The sequence below is a fragment of the Oncorhynchus clarkii genome, chromosome 16 (assembly GCF_045791955.1).
Source record: "Oncorhynchus clarkii lewisi isolate Uvic-CL-2024 chromosome 16, UVic_Ocla_1.0, whole genome shotgun sequence".
NCBI classification, from domain to species: domain Eukaryota; kingdom Metazoa; phylum Chordata; class Actinopteri; order Salmoniformes; family Salmonidae; genus Oncorhynchus; species Oncorhynchus clarkii.
Genome location: NC_092162.1, coordinates 43,763,034 through 43,784,664, shown reverse-complemented (window position 1 = coordinate 43,784,664; position 21,631 = coordinate 43,763,034). Strand labels below are relative to the sequence as shown.

General features: G+C 40.8%; 2 protein-coding genes across 2 annotated transcripts; both read left to right on the top strand.

Annotated features, from left to right (window-relative positions):
* Positions 1-8,235: 8,235 nt before the first annotated feature.
* On the top strand, positions 8,236-12,622 carry LOC139368515 (solute carrier family 48 member 1a). Its single transcript, XM_071107504.1, has 3 exons — positions 8,236-8,751; positions 10,973-11,140; positions 11,291-12,622. The coding sequence occupies exons 1-3, from the start codon at positions 8,622-8,624 to the stop codon at positions 11,425-11,427; spliced, it is 435 nt and encodes a 144-aa protein (XP_070963605.1). The 5' UTR covers positions 8,236-8,621; the 3' UTR covers positions 11,428-12,622.
* Positions 12,623-13,650: 1,028 nt separating this feature from the next.
* Positions 13,651-20,274, top strand: LOC139368514 (solute carrier family 26 member 9-like). Its single transcript, XM_071107503.1, has 20 exons — positions 13,651-13,916; positions 14,152-14,291; positions 14,461-14,571; positions 14,678-14,853; positions 14,993-15,157; positions 15,265-15,417; positions 15,554-15,636; positions 15,749-15,896; positions 16,079-16,192; positions 16,450-16,527; positions 16,825-16,920; positions 17,016-17,122; positions 17,238-17,307; positions 17,431-17,523; positions 17,634-17,765; positions 17,890-18,141; positions 18,410-18,464; positions 18,994-19,130; positions 19,935-20,000; positions 20,148-20,274. Exons 1-20 carry the CDS (start codon positions 13,792-13,794, stop codon positions 20,157-20,159), a joined length of 2,313 nt encoding a protein of 770 aa, XP_070963604.1. The 5' UTR covers positions 13,651-13,791; the 3' UTR covers positions 20,160-20,274.
* Positions 20,275-21,631: the final 1,357 nt, after the last annotated feature.

The following is a 21,631-nucleotide window of genomic DNA, read 5'->3' as shown; positions in this document are numbered from 1 at the left end:
GCATCACAGTTTGGGTTTGTGAGCTTTGTGTGTGTGTGTGGTGTGTGTGTGTGTGTGTGTGTGTGTGTGTGTGTGTGTGTGTGTGTGTGTGTGTGTGTCAGCTTCCTGTGGCTGTCTGATTGGATATGACTAGTGTGCTCTAGGGGCTTGGGGTGTCAGAATAGTGGCGGGTAGAGGGGGAGGTAGACAACACTGTGGCAGTCCTAAAATGGCCCCCTACTCTGCTACACCACCAAAGTAGGCTACTACCCATTTCACTGTACCTATCCTGTGTACTTGACAATATTATTATTATATATTTCTTTACTACAGTAGTACTCACCTGGATATGATGCATTGGAATGGAGGCCATAGTGATGAGTCAGGGGCAAGAAACATCTATGAATCAGTGTCCCTGCAGCCAAAATATGTTACACTTCTACAGCATTCTAACAGTCATTGCTAAAGCAAAGCAAGGATGTGGTTTACCTCTGTGAAAGACTGTTGAGTACACACTATGATAACCAACCTGGAAAGATAAGCTATGTCTGTCTCGATCCTACTTGTAATAGTCAATTAATAAAACCACATCATTTGCTGTGAATGCTGTAGAATTAAGATACATTTATCGGCTCTCATTTAGCCAGGAACAATTTAAAATTCAATGACATATAACGTGATTTATGGTCGAGAGATGACTGTTCGTTTGCTTGCTGTTTGCAACTTGGATTTAAAACAAATGATTTTACTCTCTCAGCTATATAATCCTAGTTATAATCCTGTTCCGCACTAGACTTTATCACGTTAACATATATGATTTTGTTGTTGTTGTTTGTTTTAGTTTGATGTGCTCTACACTCGTTCCCACACTTCTACCCTACCTTCTACTCTACCTGCTACCTTACCTTCTACCCTACCTTCTACCCTACATGCTACCCTACCTGCCACCCTACCTTCTACCCTACCTTTTACCCTATAATCTACCCTACCTGCTACCCTAACTTCTACCCTACCTTCTACCCTACCTGTGACACTACATGCTACCCTACCTGCCACCCTGCCTTCTACCCTACCTGCTACCCTACCTTCTACCCTACCTGTACCCTATCTGCTACCCTACCTTCTACCCTACCTGCTACCCTACATGCTACCCTACATTTTAACCTTACCTGCTACCCTACATGCTACCCTACCTGCTACCCTACCTTCTACCCTACCATCCACCCTACCTTCTACCCTACCTGCTACCCTACCTTCTACCCTACCTTCTACCCTACCTTCTACCTAATAGATCAGACTGTAATACCAACTATTGGTTACACAGTCTGACACGATCAAATCAAATCAAAGTTTATTTGTCACGTGCGCCAAATACAACAGGTGTAAGATCTTACAGTGAAATTCTTTCTAACCAACAGTGCAATTTTCAAGTTAAAAAAAGGTATTAGGTGAACAATAGATAAGTAAAGAAATAAAAACAACAGTAAAAAAACAGTGAAAAATAACAGTAGAGAGGCTATATACAGTAGCGAGGTTATAACAGTAGCTGGGCTATATACAGGCACCGGTTAGTCGGGCTGATTGACGTAGTATGTACAGTTGAAGTTAGAAGTTTACATACACCTTAGCCAAATCCATTTAAACTCAGTTTTTCACAATTCCTGACATTTAATCCTAGTAAGAATTCCCTGTCTTAGGTCAGTTAGGATCACCACTTTATTTTAAGAATGTGAAATGTCAGAATAATAGTAGAGAGAATGATTCATCTCAGCTTTTATCACATTCCCAGTGGGTCAGAAGTTTACATAAACTCAATTAGTATTTGGTAGCATTGCCTTTAAATTGTTTAACTTGGGTCAAACGTTTCGGGTAGCCTTCCACAAGCTTCCCACAATAAGTTGGTGAATTTTGGCCCATTCCTACTGACAGAGCTGGTATAACTGAGTCAGGTTTGTAGACCTACTTGCTCTCACACACTTTTTCAGTTCTGCCCCAAAAAATTCTATAGGATTGGGGACTTTGTGATGGCCACTCCAATACCTTGACTTAGTTGTCCTTGAGCCATTTTGCCACAACTCATTGTCATTTTGGAAGACCTATTTGCGGCCAAGATTTAACTTCCTGACTGATGTCTTGAGATGTTGCTTCAATATGTCCACACAATTTTACCTCTCATGATGCCATCTATTTTGTGAAGTGCACCAGTCCCTCCTGCAGCAAAGTACCCCCACAACATGATACTGCCACCCCCGTTCTTCACGGTTGGGATGGTATTCTTCGACTTGCAAGCCTCCCCATTTTTCCTCCAAACATAACGATGGTCATTATGACCAAACAGTTCTATTGTTGTTTCATCAGACCAGAGGACATTTCACCAAAAAGTACTATCTTTGTCCCCAGTTGCTGTAGGCTGGCTTTTTTATGGCGGTTTTGGAGCAGTGGCTTCTTCCTTGCTGAGCGGCCTTTCAGGTTATGTCGATATAGGACTCGTTTTACTATGGATATAGATACCTGTTTCCTCCAGCATCTTCGCAAGGTCCTTTGCTGTTGTTCTGGGATTGATTTGGATTTTTAGTATGTTCATCTCTAGGAGACAGAACGCATCTCCTTCCTGATCAGTATGACGACGGCGTGGTCCCATGGTGTTAATACTTAGGTACTGTTGTTTGTACAGATGAATGTGGTGCCTTCAGGCATTTGGAAATTGCTCCCAAGGATGAACCAGACTTGTGGAGGTCTACAGTTTTTTTTCTGAGGTCTTGGCTGATTTCTTTTGATTTTCCCATGATGTCAAGCAAAGAGGCACTGAGTTTGAAGGTAGGCCTTGAAATACATCCACGGTACACCTCCAATTGACTCAAATTATGTAAATTAGCCTATCAGAAGCTTCCAAAGCCATGACATCATTTTCTGTAATTTTCCAAGTTGTTTAAAGGCACAGTCAATTTAGTGTATGTCTGACCCACAGGAATTGTGATACAGTGAATTATAAGTGGAATAATCTGTCTGTAAACAATTGTTAGAACAATTTTTTGTGTCATGCACAAGGTAGATGTCCTAACCGACTTGCCAAAACTATAGTTTGTTAACAAGAAATTTGTGGAGTGGTTGAAAAACGGGTTTTAATGACTCCAACCTAAGTGTATGTAAACTTCCGACTTCAACTGTACATGTAGGTATGGTTAAAGTGACTATGCATACATGATAAACAGAGAGTAGCAGTAGTGTAAAAGAGGGGTTGACTGGTGGTGAGTGGCAGGACACATTGCTGATAGCCCCGTTAGCCAATGTGCAGTGGCACCGGTTAGTCGGGCCAATTGAGGTAGTACTACATGAATGTATAGTTAAAGTGGCTATTCATATATGATAAACAGAGAGTAACAGAAGCGTAAAAGAGGGGTTACACATTGCAAATGGTCTGGGTAGCCATTTGATTAGCTGTTCAGGAGTCTTATGGCTTGGGGGTAAAAACTGTTGAGAAGCCTTTTTGTCCTAGACTTGGCGCTCCAGTATCGCTTGCCATGCGGTAGTAGAGAGAACAGTCTATGACTGGGGTGGCTGGGGTCTTTGACAATTTTTATGGCCTTCCTTTAACACGGCCTGGTGTAGAGGTCCTGGATGGTTGGCAGCTTAGCCCCAGTGATGTACTGGGCCGTACACACTACCCTCTGCAGTGCCTTGTGGTCGGATGCCAAGCAGTTGCCGTACCAGGCAGTGATGCAACCATATCGATATTGCAGCTGTAGAACCTTTTGAGGATCTAAGGACCCATGCCAAATCGTTTTAGTTTCCTGAGGGGGAATAGGCTTTGTCGTGGCCCTCTTCACATCTGTCTTGATGTGCTTGGACCATTCTAGTTTGTTGGTGATATGGACACCAAGGAACTTGAAGCTCTCAACCTGCTCCACTACAGCCCCGGCGATGAGAATGGGGGCGTGCTCGGTCCTCCTTTTCCTGTAGTCCACAATCATCTCCTTAGTCTTGGTTACGTTGAGGGATAGGTTGTTATTCTGGCAGCACCCGGCCAGGTCTCTGACCTCCTCCCTATAGGCTTCCTCTCAATCCAAAATGTTGAATGCAATTATATTTGAACTTACTCTACCGGTTGTCTGTGCAGTTAGTCCTTATGTGGGTCGAAATTTGAGAAAAAATATCCACAGGAAAGTATTATTTACCCAACATTTTAGAGCGCCGGTAGGTATATGGTTCTGTCCGCTTGTATTTTCAATCTCCTGATGCATTCACACGTGATGCACACCATGTAAACAATAGCTGACTCTCGCAATCAGCTAGAAGTGCTTGAGTCTTACTGCACATCATCTGTTCTGTGAAGTGTGATCACTTATACAGTATAATAGCTCATCTGTGGATTGGTTATACTCAGCTATTGCTTACATATTGTGCAAGTGTTTATGTCACATGCATCCCTAGATAGAAAATACAAACCAACAAACCGACATGTAACTTTTTGGGAGACCAGACCAAAATCACATAGAAATGTGTGTTTTAGATCTGTTCTATGTGCTCTATTTCTATGCTTCCCGTTCTTAGGTTTTGTTTTCTGTCGATTTTAGCATCTCGGTAGGTCAAAAAAAAATAAAAAATAATTATGCATGCCAGCAAAGCCTCTACACATCACTAACCAATACATGAATAGCTCTATAAGGGTGACTAATGGTTCCCACAAACTGTTAGGGCCCACATAAAGCAGTCCCAACAGCAGTCCCAACACCTTACCACTGAAACACATGGCTATCAGCGGAGCCTTGTCTGGCAGCGAAACAGTTAATTCAGCCTCATTTCCTGCCTTTAAAAAAAACATAGCTGATATGGCTGACTTGTTTAAACAAATGTGGTTTCTACTGACAATTGAGATGAACAAACTATGGCATAAGGTAACGATGAGCAGATAAGAGGCAATCCGTAATTTAGATTAATAAATTAATGAGCGAGCTAGGACGGACGTTGTCAAACGGACGTTGGTAAAGGGACCAAATTATTAGCGTGAAGCACATGGGCTACTAACAGCTTACTACACAACATACACTTACTAACTTTATTACTTTCTTAGCTACAGTATACATATTTCCCTGGCATGTTACATCATTTATGTAGCAGCATACAGTACATTTTTGGACTCACCTTGTTGTGCTGTGCTCACTTCCTTCCACACCACTCATTGTTGAATTTGCAATTTCCAACTTGTTGTGGAATGTTTATGTCCAATGGTCAATGAGCACCGATACGTTTTATCTATAATTTCTCTTCATTATTTATCTTCATATGACAAGGATTGAAAAGGATTTGCCAGTAGATTGTCGACATGATTCATGATGATGACTGCTAGCTAAGATGTTGAAAGTATGATGTTGACATCAGTCCAATCAAAGCTACTCTGCATATAACGTGATTTGACATCATTTTATCTGTGGCCAATGACCTTGAGCCTTTTTGGATGGGCACTTCTAATGTTTATTTATTTATTTTGTATTTCACCTTTATTTAACCAGGTAGGCTAGTTGAGAACAAGTTCTCATTTACAACTGTGACCTGGCCAAGATAAAGCAAAGCAGTGCGACACAAACAACAACACAGAGTTACATATGGAATAAACAAACATACAGTCAATAACACAATAGAGATAAAAAAGTTGAAATACAGTGTGTGCAAATGAGGTAAGATAAGGGAGGTAATATCCATGCATACAATACAGCCTGTTTTAGAAAGCCCAGTAAAATGAATTTGACTCTTGGCTGAAGACGGAAAGACACTGCAGCATTGGCTCTAGAACATAACACACAATCTTGATCATTCTTGGGCCAGGGTCCGGAAGGAGTCTGGCAGTGGGAAGATGGCAGTAACTGATGTTTTGTTTGAAACTGCTGGCGAGTTGGGGGAAGATGAGAGCACAGAGAGTGAGAAGGAGTGGTTTACAGTGACGAAAAAGAAAGGAAACAAGAGAAGTAAAGTAGTGGTGGACTCATTTTTAGTTGGAGTGAGGGTTTTGGACCAATGAAACATTGGAGATCCGTTTGAAGTGTTGATAAATCTAATGGAAGCATTGGGTGAAGTGGGATCAATGGAAGTCACAAGAAGTGTGCTTATTTCGTTTTTTTGTGTGTCCGAAGACAGGAAGTGCCTCAAGAAGATATATTTGTGGAATCTTTAATGTAGGATCTTCAAAACAGTGCACCTATCAAGGGGGTTATCACTGGGGTGGCACTTAAAGTGTGTGCAGAGGTAGTACCTGAGGCTGACCTGTATGGTAGATGGAGTGAAGACATTCACTTGATCCATAATATTGTTATTTGATGAAGGGGTCTCTCCCTTTTCATGTCAAGTTGGGCTATGTGAAATACCCTGTAAGAGCCTTCGTGCACAAGCCCCTTAAGTGCAATCAATGCAAAATATTTGGTCCTGTGTCAAGTGTATGCAGACGGGAAGAGTATCAAAATGCTAGTGGAGGTTAGATGCTGCAATTGTAGAGTGGGAGTTATGTTTGTTATGTTTCTATTTTTGAATGATGTCATGATGCCCTTTCATACAATGGCTATTTGTTTTTAGTTTACCACCCGTACAGTAGGTGCCGGCATGCATCTCCAATGAACGTTTGCGGACTGCCATGATACCATAGATTTTTTTCTGCATGTTGATGATTGATTTACGGTGATCGTTGTTGTAAAGTAACAAAATAAAAAATACTTTGAAGTACTACTTAAGTCGTTTTTTGGGGTGTCTGTACTTTACTATTTATATTACTATTTATATTTATATAACTTTTACTTTTACTACACTACATTCCTAAAGAAAATATGTACTTTTAACTCCCATACATTTTCTCTGATACCCAAACGTAGTCATTACATTTTGAATGCTTAGCAGGACAGGAAAATGGTCAAATTCACACACTCACCCCTACTGCCTTTGATCTGGCAGACACTCAAACACAAATGCTTTGTTTGTAGAGGATGTCTGAGTGTTAAAATGTGCCCCTGGCTCTCTCTATATATATGTGTTTTAACCTCTACGGGATCGATGTCCCTATACCAGGACCGTTGAGCTAATGTGCGCTAATGTGATTAGCATGACAGTTGTTAGTAACAGCAAACTTTCTAGGACATAGACATGTCTTACATGGACAGAAAACTTTCATTCTTGTTAATCTAACTGCAATGTCCAATTTACAGTAGCTATTACAGTGAAAAAATACCATGCTATTGTTTGAGGAGAGTGCACAACAACAAAAACTTATCACGGCAACTGGTTTGATACATTCACCTCTGAAGGTAAATAATGTACTTACATTCAGTAATCTTGCTCTGATTTGTCACCCTGAGGGTCCAAGAGATAAAATGTAGCATAGTTTTGTTTGATAAAATCAATTTTTATATTTAAATGTAGGAACTGGGTTCTACAATTTGAACCCCTGCTGTCTCTGACTCCACACCCACCCCAAACCGCCCAGCCATCTAGATCTAAACTAACATTTTGTATTACCATATAATTTTTGTATCTTCTCTATAGTTATGTACTTAAAACAGTAGCAATTGACCAATTTGGCACATTTGGCAGACTTGACACAAAATATTGTCCAGTATTGCCATGCATCACTGGATCAATCTGAAACTTTGCACACACACTGCTGTGGCCAAAATTTAAATTGCGCCTAAACTGCAATATTATATGATGGCCTTTCTCTTGCATTTCAAAGAGGATGGGAATTGTTTTTTTAGAAAATGTTTTTTTGTTTGTATCATCTTTTACCAGATCTAATGTGTTATATTCTTCTATGTTCATTTCACATTTCCACAAACTTCAAAGTGTTTCTTTTAAATGGTATCAAGACTATGCTTAACCTTGCTTCAGGTCCTGAGATACAGGCAGTTAGATTTGGGTATGTAATTTTAGGCGAAAAATGAAAGCAGGAAAACTGTGCTGTCTGGTTTGCTTAATATGAGGAATTTTAAATTATTTATAGAATTTACTTTTACTTTTGATACTTAAGCAGATTTTAGCAATGACATTTACTTTTGATACTTAAGTATATCTAAAACCAAATACATCAAGTATATTTTACTTGGTGATTTTCACTTTTACTTGAGTCATTTTCTATTAAGGTATCTTTACTTTTACTCAAGTTTGACAATTGGGTAGTTTTTCCACCACTGAGTATGTTTTTAGCCACATAATTGTTGAATTTTTGGGATCTTTTTATGGTTAACCCGCACACTAGGTGGCAGCAATATAACTTTGTGGAAAAAGTCCGATGTAAAACCCTAACGAAGAAGATGAACCTTCCTGGGCTGGTAGGATAAGTTGTTAATTTGTTGCCACTGTAGGTTACTGTTTTTGTCGGTTGTGTGTAATTTACACAATTGCAGCGAGTGTTGTGTTCGCTCGATAACCAATTCGTTTGTATCAATTCGAGATGGTTCATGTGATGTAGCTGAAATCAGATGTTGTATAGCCAGTTCGGGCGATTTCAGGATAACAACAGCTAGCCAGGACTGCTGTTGCGTAATCACTATACTCCGTGAGCCGTGTTTGTCAGGCTACGTTTATACGTTGTTATTGACCGTCAAAATAGCAGCTTCCCCCCCAAAAAAACGTTTCAATTTATAGTTATAGTTATATCCGTGTTAATGGGGAAGAGTAGAACATACATCAGTATAGGATATGCTACCTTTGGTATGCTGGTTGGATTTTCAGCATTTTTTGTCTGGAACATAGCATACAAACAACCATGGACGGCGGCAATGGGCGGATTGTCAGGTACAGTAACAACAGAATGGCGGACATACCAGTGTGTCGTGAACAATATTAGCTTGAGCAACGATAGTGGAATCGGCGGTTCGCCTCCAAAATAAAAGTTCCCCATTGAAATCAATTATGTATTAAAACAAAATCCTCTATTGCTGATGCTTTGAAGCCACCGGTCGGCCATATTGCTAACCGTCCCTACCCTAACTCGAAGGTAACCATTTTAAACGTCATGGGGTAGGGAAGTCCCAACGATCCATGAAGGCAAGGGCATTAGGAATAGTCCTCTGTAGGAATTAATGGACTTCTGCAGTATTTCAGTTGTTTCAAGGACAACATTGCGTGTATTTAAGTGTTGTAGTAGTGTGCATAGTAACATTAGTCGTCTCTAAAATGTATAAATGTTTTTATATATTTGTTTAATTATTAGGTTTAACACGCATAGTATAATGTAAAAGTATTTATTAAGGTGTTTGTAATAAAATAATCATGGCAAAAACTAATGTAGACATTTATAAATGTATTTCTATATCTTATAAAATATTTTTTACAACGGTGGGGAGTGCCAAGATGAAGGAACAGTGGCTTCAACACAGTCATCTAGTGTATATATAAATCATTCATTGAAACTGATGCAAATGGATAAAAATAGTGGAATGAGCCACAATTGGATTAGATAATGCTAAACAATGTTGAAATGTTATGGATATTCAACAAAAGACAATTTGTTCATTTGAAAAAATGTATCTGTTGAAATTGCACTGTGTATGTATTAGAGTTCAGAATTGCATTGGGCTACTTATGAATCCAGGGTCTATGGAATGAGGTATCAGCCTACTCTGTAAAACCCACAAATTACAAAAGTGACACAATAAGAGCTACGCTGCTAATATTTGTGTAAACTCTTCCGAATTGTTGTCTGTGGGTGTCACTGAGTAGGCATGGTCCAAAGATAAGTAAGTCTGTACAGTGCATATACGTATGCCCCCAATGCAAATACATCCGCAGTACGATTTCAACAGATTTCTACCGTTTTGTGTCAATTTAACTATTGTCATTTGTTGAATTTATATAACAACATTCCAACATCCAACATCTTGTCCAATTGGGGCATTGTTCCACAATTTTTAGCACTTCTCATGTTTCAATTGGGGACTTTAATTTTGAAGGTGAACCGCCAACTCCACTATTGTTGCTCATGCTAATGTTGTTCTCAACACATACACACACACACACACACACGACAGACTTGTAGGCCAAGATAAATGGGCATTTCACCATAATTTCTCATGGTTTCAGTGAAATGTTTTTGTGTAATACTGTGTTGTTACTGTAGCAAAAAAAGGCTAAAAGATCGAGCCCAGGGATGGGCAACTGGCACAGACCGTTAGATCAATAAAAATATGTATATCTTTTTTATTTATTAGGAACTCCGTCGGCTGTCTCAACATACTGTTTTGAGTTAAAATAGTAGAATACAGAAGGTGCAGTGTTAAATTTGGTTGTACATCAGTAGTTTCTCTCTTGTTATCTGAGTCACTGATAGTTTGTCTAAACTTGTTATCATGGTCAAATTACCTGCCGGGGGTTTTGTTATTCAGTCTAACTCAGATATAAAAACTGCAAACATTTCTCTTCAAAATGTTTAGAATTGCAGGAAATGAGCTGTAAAACAGCTAATGTACATCTCAGCCCCATGGCAAAATGTATAGAATTGCAGCAAACTCTTTAAAACTGCAACATTTTCCCTACACCCCATGGCAAAATGTGTGGAATTGCACAAAATTAACTCTAAAATATATCTGTATTTATTTATTATTATTTTTTAAATCTCCGCTGCAAGAGGGGGGCCACTATAATGTTTTGCTCGCAATGTGGGGTGTAGATCGGCCCCTCATGATGAGTTCAGATTTTTTGTGTCCTCCATCCCCATCAAAGTTGCCCATCCCTGATCTAGCCTAATGCCTTGATGAACTGAGACTATTACTCACAACCTATGAATAAATGTGTAGAAGTGTGAATTGAATAGGCTGACTATTTGCATCACATTTAGCGTCACAACTTTTAATTAGCACAAGGGCCCCTTACATCTGCTTCACCAATGGCTTTTTCTGTGATGCTCCCTAACTTCGCACGCTGTCCCTATGTCCTAGTTCAGTCACGAGGTCTCACAGCATGCCTGCCCTTCTGGAGAGTATGATATGGTATTCCACATGTTTCTGTCACCCAACAGGAGTGCTGGCGCTCTGGGCCCTTGTCACCCACATTATGTACCTGCAGGACTACTGGCGCACATGGCTGAAGGGACTCAAGTTCTTCATCTTTGTTGCGGGTCTCTTCTCCATCCTGGCTGTGGTGGCCTTCGCTACTTTCCTAACCCTCGCCATCACACAGAAGCAATGTTAGTCTTTCTCTCGCTCTCTGGCTCATATTCTCTTATCTGCTATGTAGCTATTGATTACAGATTCAGAAACTATATATCATCTAATAATTAAGTGTAGAGTTATTCTGAGAAAGTTTGACAGATTGTATATTCTCTCCCGTCCTGCAGCTCCCACTGACCCGACGAGCCTGTACCTGTCCTGTGTCTGGAGCTTCCTCACTCTCAAATGGGCCTTCCTCCTAGCCCTGTACTCTCACAGGTACCGCCAGGAGTTTGCAGACATCAGTATCCTCAGTGACTTCTGATCACCATCCATTTTACCCACCATACACTGGGTAGGAGGTTTGGGGAACGAGCCAGCTGCAGAAGAGTTGGTCAAAAAAACGTGTTTCAACGAAAGAGAGCACAGAGAATCTGGAAGGGCTGCATAAGAGTTCTTTGAACTTTTAATCAGCGTAGTTACACACTCCGGACAAGCCCTAAATTATTGTCAACCCTCACTACTATACATACAGTAACAGCTCATTTGTTTTGTTGGAGTGAGTAGCCATATAGTCACTTGGAAAAACTCCTTCTGATGGGGATCTACTGCTTATCTGTAATGGCAGGCAGCAGTGGCTTATGTTTCTAAGCAAGGATTTGCACAAGGCTATTTGTAGAGTGGCTTAGGGATCAAGACTAGGTCATGTAGGCTGTGGGGGTTTGTCTCTGAGGATTTGAGTCGAAGCTTTCCTAAAATACACAGTTTTTAAGAATTGTATTTTAAATTTCAGGTTGAAATGTATTGATCCAATGTCCAATCTAATGAGTAAGTGTCAAATACACCCATGGGAAAAAGGTTGTCACTGTGTTATGTGGTCTCTCTGCTGTTTCTCTCTGCGTCACTAGGGAGAGCAGGATTATTTAGCCAGTCGTTGCTATCTCTGTCTGGATGTTGGCTTGTCATATGCTTTTGAATATTTGTTATTCTCTTTTAGTTAACTACACACACATATTTGATGTGATGCATAATAATGCACTTTAAAGTGTTATTCATTCCATTGGATTGGTTCTTCCAATGCTGTCGTCTGCTTTTAAAGAGAAAAGGCCAGAGGGTGAGGATGGATATAATGCAAGCTAATACACAGGTGTATGGAAGTCCTGATTTGATGGGGTTTCTTTTTCACTGTTTCTATCTTCATACGTTTTCTGTCTTATATTCATGTTGATCAGCACATTATTTGGCTTTGTTTTTATCATATTAAATATCTAATGTATTTAAACAATTTCCACCTTTAAACAAGTTGGTCTTGATTTTAAACCTGGTATCCTTCTCTATTTGTATAGCAATGCCTGCAAATGTGTGAATGGTGTGTTTTTGTACGAGATAGAGAAAGGCTATTCGTGAGAGAGAAATATTTTAAATAAACAATTGGTTCGTTTTGCATGGTAAGAGTTTTTTAAAATGTATTCGCAAGATGTATTTTGGTTGTACATTCTATTAATAAATGTTGAACTGTGGTTTATGTTGAGATGTGACTGTATGATATTATTATTTAGACGGATCCTTGCAATAATAATTTCCATGATCATATTGCACTTCCACAATGAAGTATTCCAACCAAACATGATGCCTATGACTTTCCCTCTAAAGGCAGCTAGGCCAGGGTTTCCCCATCTGTGGCTCCTCCCACGGAGAAGGTGTCAGCATAGCCCCAGTATAAAACAAATAATGAGTCTTTTCTGGGGTGTGAAAACTCAAACCAGTGCCATCCGATGGTTCACTCTGACACTACGGTACAGTGCGGCATACTTGCTTTGTTCTTGATTTGCTGGTCTCTTGACTCTGCCTTGTGTTAGATTTTGAAATGTGCTTAGTATGTTGCAGATCACCTCGTATCAAATGTAAGACACTTGGTGGTCTATTGTCTTCGTGTAGGCTTTCTGAAATACTGTTTGCATTCGGACTCTGGCACACATGCAAGAAATGATCTTTCGGATCTCAAAATATAGTTCGTTATATATATATATCCTTTTCACTTGCGTTACTGAAACATCTAGTCTTAATGGTCTGTCATTAAAAAAAAATTAAAACATTTTGAATATGCAACCCATCCAGTGTTTTAGTTCAGTATTACCATGGTCTTTGTAGTGTGAGAGGGGTTGGCGTGTGACTGACCACGTGCCTCTAATTTGTAAGATTGGTTATCTAGCTCTGTTCAGACAGAATGGCACTGGACCTACCTACCTCTCTCAAGGTTAGATTAGGAACCCAGCAGAACATGAGAGGTTTATACTCAGGAAATAAGGGTGCTTAATTCAACCTTACTTCTTTCTAACCACTGCCTATGTATTATAGTTGCGTGATATTCATAGACCTTCCTGGTATATGGATGCCACCTCAAACGATGCTCTGTGAGTGTCCTTTGAGTAGCCAGGGAAGAGTACCAGTCAGTTTCTCCTATCTTGCCAACTCTTAATGGAATTGTCACACCAAAGTCATGTTTATCTTAACAATAACAGCCATGGAGTTGGCAAGAGCTCAAACAGATCTGGACCAGTCTAATTTTTGAGGAATGTTGTGTCATTTTATCAATGCAATGTAATCTCTCATTCACACCTCAGTGCAGCTGCATGGATACTAGCGTCAATTCTTGGCCTGTCTAACTATCCTCTGATTGGCTGAAACCATGCAACAAGAGCGCCCACGCTATGTGATCAACAGGCCAGCCTACTCACTCCCAGACTTTGATGGGGAGTTTGACAAGAAGAAACGGGCCTTCCCCATAGGAGAGAAAGTGAAGAAATGCTTCAGGTACAACGTTTACATTCTGCTGACTATCAAAAGCCCACAACTGTTTGTCTCTTTTCATGAGTCAATAAAGCTCATCTAACAACACTTGAGTACTTTCATTACGACATCTACATTTTAAACCAGTATGTTCCCCTAGAGAGAACTGAGCTGGTACTATATCAAATAAAGAGGAGCCAGCTATGAGGCAATAGGGTGACTGTTCTAACCAGACTTGCATGCTGATGCACGTTATTAGGTGCTCTGGGTCTCGACTCAAGTCCCTGCTGTTCAGACACCTGCCTATCCTGAGCTGGCTGCCCAAGTACAAGGTGAAGGAGAACCTGCTGTGTGATGTCATTAGCGGGGTCAGCGCAGGCACCATTCAGGTTCCTCAGGGTTTGTCAGTCTCCTCCTTCTGGTGTCTCATCATTTGAGCTGTTGTCCTGCTATATATTATCTCAGATGAGAGTTGGAAGCAGAATAGTTTCCTAGTGATGTTTTTAACGTTACAATTTATTATCAAGAGTTTATGATTCATTCAATTCATGAGTCATGTTCTGTACAGGCATGGCGTTTGCTCTGCTGGCTAACCTGCCTCCTGTCAATGGCCTCTACTCCTCCTTCTTTCCTCTCATCCCTTACTTCTTCATGGGCACTGCTCACCAAATGGTCCCAGGTACTGTAAATCTACGGTAAATCTACATGTAAAAGGATAATTGAAGAATTTAGATGAAATACTATCTCTTTAAAGTGTGATGTGATTGAGTGATCTCTATGTCCAGGTACTTTTGCTGTGCTCAGTATCATGGTGGGAATGGTGTGTCTGAGTCTGGCCCCTGAGTCTGACTTCAGCCACTTCAATGCCACCCTCAATGCTACACTAGTGGATGAGGACAGGATGAACGAGGTTCGACTGGGCATCTCTGGAACACTGGCCTGTCTCACTGCCGTCATCCAGGTATTGCCTGAGGGCCACATAGAGGCTTAGTTCATCATTGTACAGTGTCAATACAATATGTTACCTTAGTGTGGTATCGTGAAAATAATACTGTCTTCATAATTGTAAGTGACCTGGGACACAAATTCTATCTGAACAGATGGGCCTGGGCCTAATGCAGTTTGGCTTCGTGGCCATCTACTTGTCTGAGTCGTTCATCAGGGGCTTCATGACGGCTGCAGGACTGCAGATCCTCATCTCTGTACTGAAGTACATCTTTGGTATTAAAGTACCTCCCTACAGTGGACCACTTGCCACCATATATGTAAGTCTCCTATATGCATGCAGAACTACATTACTACTTACACTAACCATGATGCCCCTCTCTATAGTTTCTAAAAGTTGCCAAAATGATGTCCCTTTTTGTCCCAGACTCTAAAAGATATTTTTTATGGCCTGCCTGACACCAACATAGCCTCGCTGGTCTTTGCTCTGGTCAGTAGTGTGGTACTCATCACAGTGAAGGAGCTGAGTGCACACTTCCGTCACAAACTGCCTTTCCCCATCCCCATGGAGATCATTGTTGTGAGTAATCGAGGAGACTAATCTGTTCCTCTTATGCTATGCTATGCTGTGCTGTGCTATGCTATACTATGCTATGCTATGCTATGGAGTTGTAAGACCAATATAAATGGTTAAACCAGAACTTCCATTTGGACAGGTGGTAGTGGCCACAGCCATATCAGGTCCCCTGGACCTGCCTGAGAAGTATCACATGGACATAGTGGGAGAAATTCCGCTAGGGTAAGGGGGACAGAATATTACCAGAAAAGTTTACTGTTATGGTTTGCTATTATGGCTGTTTTACAGTCTATCCTTACACAGTAGATGCTGTGGTCCCAACCTCTTCTTCTAGATTTCCTGCTCCGATCCTCCCAACAGTGATTCAGTGGGATGACATGCTGAGCACAGCCTTCTCCCTGGCTATTGTGGGCTATGTGATCAACCTGGCTATGGGCAGGACACTGGCAGCAAAGCATGGCTACGATGTGGATCCCAACCAGGTATGAATAGGGGACAAGCATGTCTTCGTCTTTTTTTCTTCAAATGAGATGAAAACCCCATTTTGTCCCATTTAAAAAAAAATGTAATGCCACCAAATCCCTGTCTAAGCTGTCTGACTATAGTCTCCATTACTCATCATAGTGTACTATAAACACTGATAGGAGTGTGCGTTTCTGTGCAGGAGATGTTGGCTCTGGGCTGCAGTAACTTCTTGGGGTCTTTCTTCAAGATCCATGTGATCTGCTGTGCTCTGTCTGTCACCTTGGCGGTAGACAATGCTGGGGGAACATCACAGGTCAGACACAGGGAGCAGTGAGGCAGGACCACGTAGAAACGTTGCACGGCACTAGACAACACAGTATTCATTGAACATACCTCTCACTTTTACGCCTAACAATTCACTTCATAATCGTTCAATTGTTAATTTGCTTTCTGGTTGACTGACTAACATAACGTACCAAGTTTCATAAGAGCTCTGTTCAGTACACAACAGTATGTAATATTGTGGTCTTGTCTCAATAATCAATCTCTCCTCTACTTTCCTCTTCACAGTTTGCCAGTCTGTGTGTGATGCTGGTGGTCATGGTCACCATGCTGGCCTTGGGGGCTTTCCTCAAACCACTACCAAAGGTGAGGACCTTTATTTCAGTGCATTAAATAAAAGATAAGAACAGTGACGTACAGCAGGTGTTCTCAACCTTTTCCATGCCGGGGCCCACTGAAGCGCTTTCAAATCAGGGACCCCCTGAAATCTCTCTGAGGCCTCCCAGGCATCCTAGACCCCTGGTTGAGAATCACTGACGTACAGTAGCACTGAAGGTAGAAAATCAAAAGAAGTCTTTGTTTCATCTTATATCATACACGTTCATGATCTACAAATAACATGTCGAAGGTAGCGAGTGTTTTAATCACCATTTATTCCTGTAGTCTGTGCTGGGAGCCCTGATAGCGATCAACCTGAAGAACACACTGCTGCAACTCTCTGACCCATATTACCTCTGGAAGAAGAGCAAACTGGACTGTGTGAGTCAAATAATCCACATGTTACGTGTCAGCTCTGGCGACGATACTCAAACACTGTCAAATCTACTGCTCTAATGATCCCGTATCTTGTCCAGTGTGTGTGGGTGGTGTCCTTTTTAGCCACTTTCTTCCTGAGTTTGCCTTACGGAGTTGCCATTGGAGTCAGCTTCTCCGTCCTCGTGGTTATTTTCCAGACCCAGTTGTAAGTAAAACAACATTGATTGCGCAATAAAAGTCACAAACGGGAACATTTGCTATAGTCATCTGTTTTATAATGGTAAAAAATGATATTATTCATTATATTTGGTTCTTCACAGTCGCAATGGTTCAGAGATGGCTCAGATCATGGACACAGATCTCTACAAAAATCCCAAGATTTACAGCAAGGTAATAAAACATCGTATTCACCATTTACTTTGGATTTATGTTTGTGTCTTCTTTCATAGCAAGGTTTTATGAATGTGAATCTATCCAATGGAATGGAGACATTTTAATTTATTTTTTCTGTAGGTGAAATGTGTAGAGGGGGTGAAAATAGTGAACTACTGCTCCCCTCTCTATTTTGCCAATGCAGAGATATTCAGACAAAAAGTCATCAAAAAGGTACTTTAATGACTATAGGATGGCCATATCCCTCTCTCTGACATGCAAAGTCAATTATGTTTAGACTCGTTTCCCATATGGTGTGTTTGTGTATGTGTGTTTGTGCGTAGACTGGATTGGACCCAAGTAAACTTCTCTTAGCCAGGAAGAAGTTTCTGAAGAAGCAGCAGAAGGAGTTAGAAGGCCAAAACAAGAAGACCAAGAAGAAGAAGCCCTGCTCTTTGGTAACCATGAAGTCTCAGGTGAGAGGTCAGAGGTCAAGGGGCGTCAGGTCAAAGGGCATTCATGCATTAAAATGGACAGAGTTACTTTAAACTAGCTATCTTATGTTGACTATTTTGTGGTTATGTCCTCCCCCATGTCTAGACCATGTCACAGATAGAGCTTCAGAATGACTTTGACATTGGTGACAGCAATCCTTACCCGCCACCATCACCAACCAGCTATGTCAACTTCCACTGTAGTGACATTGAGCTGGGCGAGCAGCCTCCCGACCCAGACCAACCAAGTTCCTCCCCTGTTACCCTGGACTCTCAACCCAGGCCCTTCCACACCCTCATCCTGGACCTGGCAGGGGTCTGCTTCATAGACCTCATGGGAATCAAAGTACTCATCAAGGTCAGACAGCTAGCCATTTGGTTTTTCTTTGTTTTCCCTTTATTTGGGTCCCCATTAGCTGAAGCCTTGGCTATTTGTTTGCTATTATGCTAGCTGCAGTATAGGAATTGTGAGATGATGGGGGATACTACTGTATCCCATTTTATTTCATTTTTTTAACAAGTCTGAAAGTGCAGGATGCATTTGAACATTTGCAGTGATATGCACTGCAGCTCTCATAGAATTGGTTGAGGCTTGATGTGTGCTGTTGTGCGCTTGTTGTTCACAGATGAACTCAAGCTATGAGATGCTGGGGATCAAGCTTTACTTGGCCAATGTTCAAGGTAAGATCTAGTTTTCATGACGTAGCTAGGTGACTTTCAAATGTAGTCATGGGAACAGAATCTTACTTGCAGGAGAAAAAGCTGAGTCACTGTGCGCAAACTAAGGGCACATAGAAGATTACATAGAACACAGTTAATGGTTCAAATTCAATCTCAGCATGACCATAATAGGGTCTAGAATTTTCAATTTCCTTCTCCTTCTCACTTTTTCCTATTGAGATAAAGAGGTGATTCATCAAAGGGAATAGCGCAGGTTGGCATTCAATTTACCATTCATTTACAAAGTGTTCTCTGTTCTTCTGCTGAATCACATATGCAATGCCTTGGGCTTCCTGATCCAAAAGAATGTTTAAGGTCATTTGAGCTCCACAACGTTGGGTGGAAAATTCAGTCCCTTAACACAAAAGCCCATGTCTGTCACATTACTTACACAGAAAATCCACGTATCATAGAGGGCATGCAACGTCCCTAAGCTCCCTAGTTTTTCTCCTTGTATTACTTTGTTGGTTTCGGGTGTGTGTGTCTACAGCACAGGTGTACGAGGAGCTGGAGGGGGGAGGGGTGTTTGAGGAGGGCAATATCGCCCAAGGTCACCTCTTCCTCTCCGTCCATGACGCCATCCTCTGTGCCCAACAGAGGTCAAGAAACACCGAAACCTCTGAAAAGGCAGGTCCCACTTAATCCCACACCTTATCATTATGACCATGAATCACTTCACAGATCCTCATTTAGTAATGACAAAGTAAATCAAGAGGCAGGGGATTATTCTATGTAAATCATCTACACCCAGTACACATTAACTATGTCTTGTTTGCAATTTGGGCAAAGACAAAGACGGAACACTTCTTTTTGAGTTATCCAATCAATAGAAAAAAAATCCAGCTCAAACACTTCACAGAACGTCTGTGATTACACAGTTAAGATTTTAAAAGATATATAAGGAAGAGATAGGTAGATACTGTTCTGACGTCTGGTGGGGATAAGGGGGCATTTGGAGCAGTGTGATAAGTTAGGGTGGGAATTTTCTTAGCTGTGTTCCTGGTACTCACCCTGCACATTCACTTGCTTCCTTTCTATTCAACCTCCACCACCTTATCTGGGGCAGTTAGTGTAAACAGGCAAATCACACAACACAAGTCCAGGGAAAACTTGGCACCACTACCTATAACATCTACTTCTCAACTTCACTTTGAATCCTGTTGTCGCCAGAGGTCATGAGAAAGACAAGCCGTCTGTCTGTTTCTCCTTTATTTTCCCTCCCATTACCTCTATGGCCTCCTGGAACTAGAATGACCATTCTGATCACTTGTTCAGATGATATCACAGACACAGCAGTTGAGTTCAAAAGAGCAGTGCAATAATAAAATACATGTGTAGATGATCACGTACTGTATGTGTGTGTAGTCCTGAGTTAGCTAGGTGTTAAGGAGAGGCTCCCTGACTGAAGTGTGTCTCTCTGTGGGGTTGCAGACAGAGAAAGAGAGGAAGGAGCTGGTCCTCTATATTCAGGAGGATGAGGAGAGGGATCTGGAGCAGGTACACTGACTAAAGGAACCATTTATCACTGTTGTGGAGAATCTATCTCGATGAAGCAAACTGTAAAACAGGATGGTTCCCGTTTACTAATCGTTAGGTTACCTATCGACCCAGAGTCATTCTGAATCATCCTTTATCTCTCCACAGGAACTGTTTTGAACATGGGATTTTTTACTACTGAATGTATGGAGAATGTATGAAATGAATGAAGATCGAGGAAAATGTTCATTTAGGTTGATAATAAACAAAACTAAAAAGTGTTGTCTGAACAGTCCATTTCTGCATCTCAATGATTGTGTGTTGTGCAAATAGTTCTTAGATGATCTCAAAAATCATGATAATAAACACGTGACAGTCTATACTGTAAAATACATCTGTAGTGACTGAACAGCTGGTCTCACTATTCAGGTTTCCATCCAACCTTTTTCATGTGAGTAAAAGCGCACGTCAGATAAAAACATGTCATGATAGGCCCAATGGAAACTTTCCAAATGTCGACAAAAAACAAAATACTCTAGACAAGGTGGGATATTAATTATGCAAGAAATGTTGGTGGAAACGCTTTTATGTGCAAATGTTTATATAATAACCATCACATGGAAGTAAACTTGGAGTCACGCAATGACATGTGTGGTCCTCCCACTGTGACTTGTCTGGAAAGCAGGCAGTGTATTAGGCTGCAGATGAAATAAGTTATGAACTTCACAAGGTGGGGAAAGTGAAAGGTGATGAGCTTGATGCTCCTTTCCAATAAATACTGAGGGTCTTATTCTGGAGACATGATGATCGATGCTTGGCTGCTGTTTGACAATTAAAAATAATCTTGCTCTTTTTGCCAATAATAATCTCATCATGTAGGCCCCTCAAACTCAATTCTGGACCTTGAAGCCAGTTCCACTGTGTTTTTTCATTGTTCCATTCTGATCAGGGACTGATTTTTACCTGGAACACCAGGTGGGTGGAATTAATTATCAGGTAGAACAGAAAACCAGTAGGCTACAGACCTCATAGTGTAAGGGTTGAATGCCCCTGGTAAACCCCAAGGAAACAAAATACATCATTAAATACCTAAATACTACATCCGCTGAAGATTTCCACAGCAGTTCACTTAATTCTGGCTCTTCAACCCCATTACTTCTTAAAATCTAATAACAATCCCTTTCCCTCCCATACTGAAATAGAACATGACCACTGTCTCCATCTCCTCCCGACAATGATCACACCTAACTGTTGCACCTTTCATGACGCTAGCATTTAATCCAATCAAATACATTTAACCTGTAATCCTTTCTCTGTTTTTGTAGTTCTCTAAATATACAAGCGTATTTGTATACTATTGGGAAAGGTGATTATGATGGCCACATTGGCCATGTCCTCACCTCAATAGCTAGGTTTCCATCCAATTGGCGACAGATTTTCATACCAATATATACAAAAATATGTTTCCATCAAATGGACTTGTGCAGATTAATTTTTTTTGCGTGATGACATAATGCACAAAGAAATACCTTTTGCAGTTACATTCCCGTGTAGGCTACGGAATAAAAAATACAAGTAAAATGGGTATCCATCGCATTTTCAACTCTACTGATGTTTTTCCCACAATAAAAATGTTGCGTTATAGCGAGTGT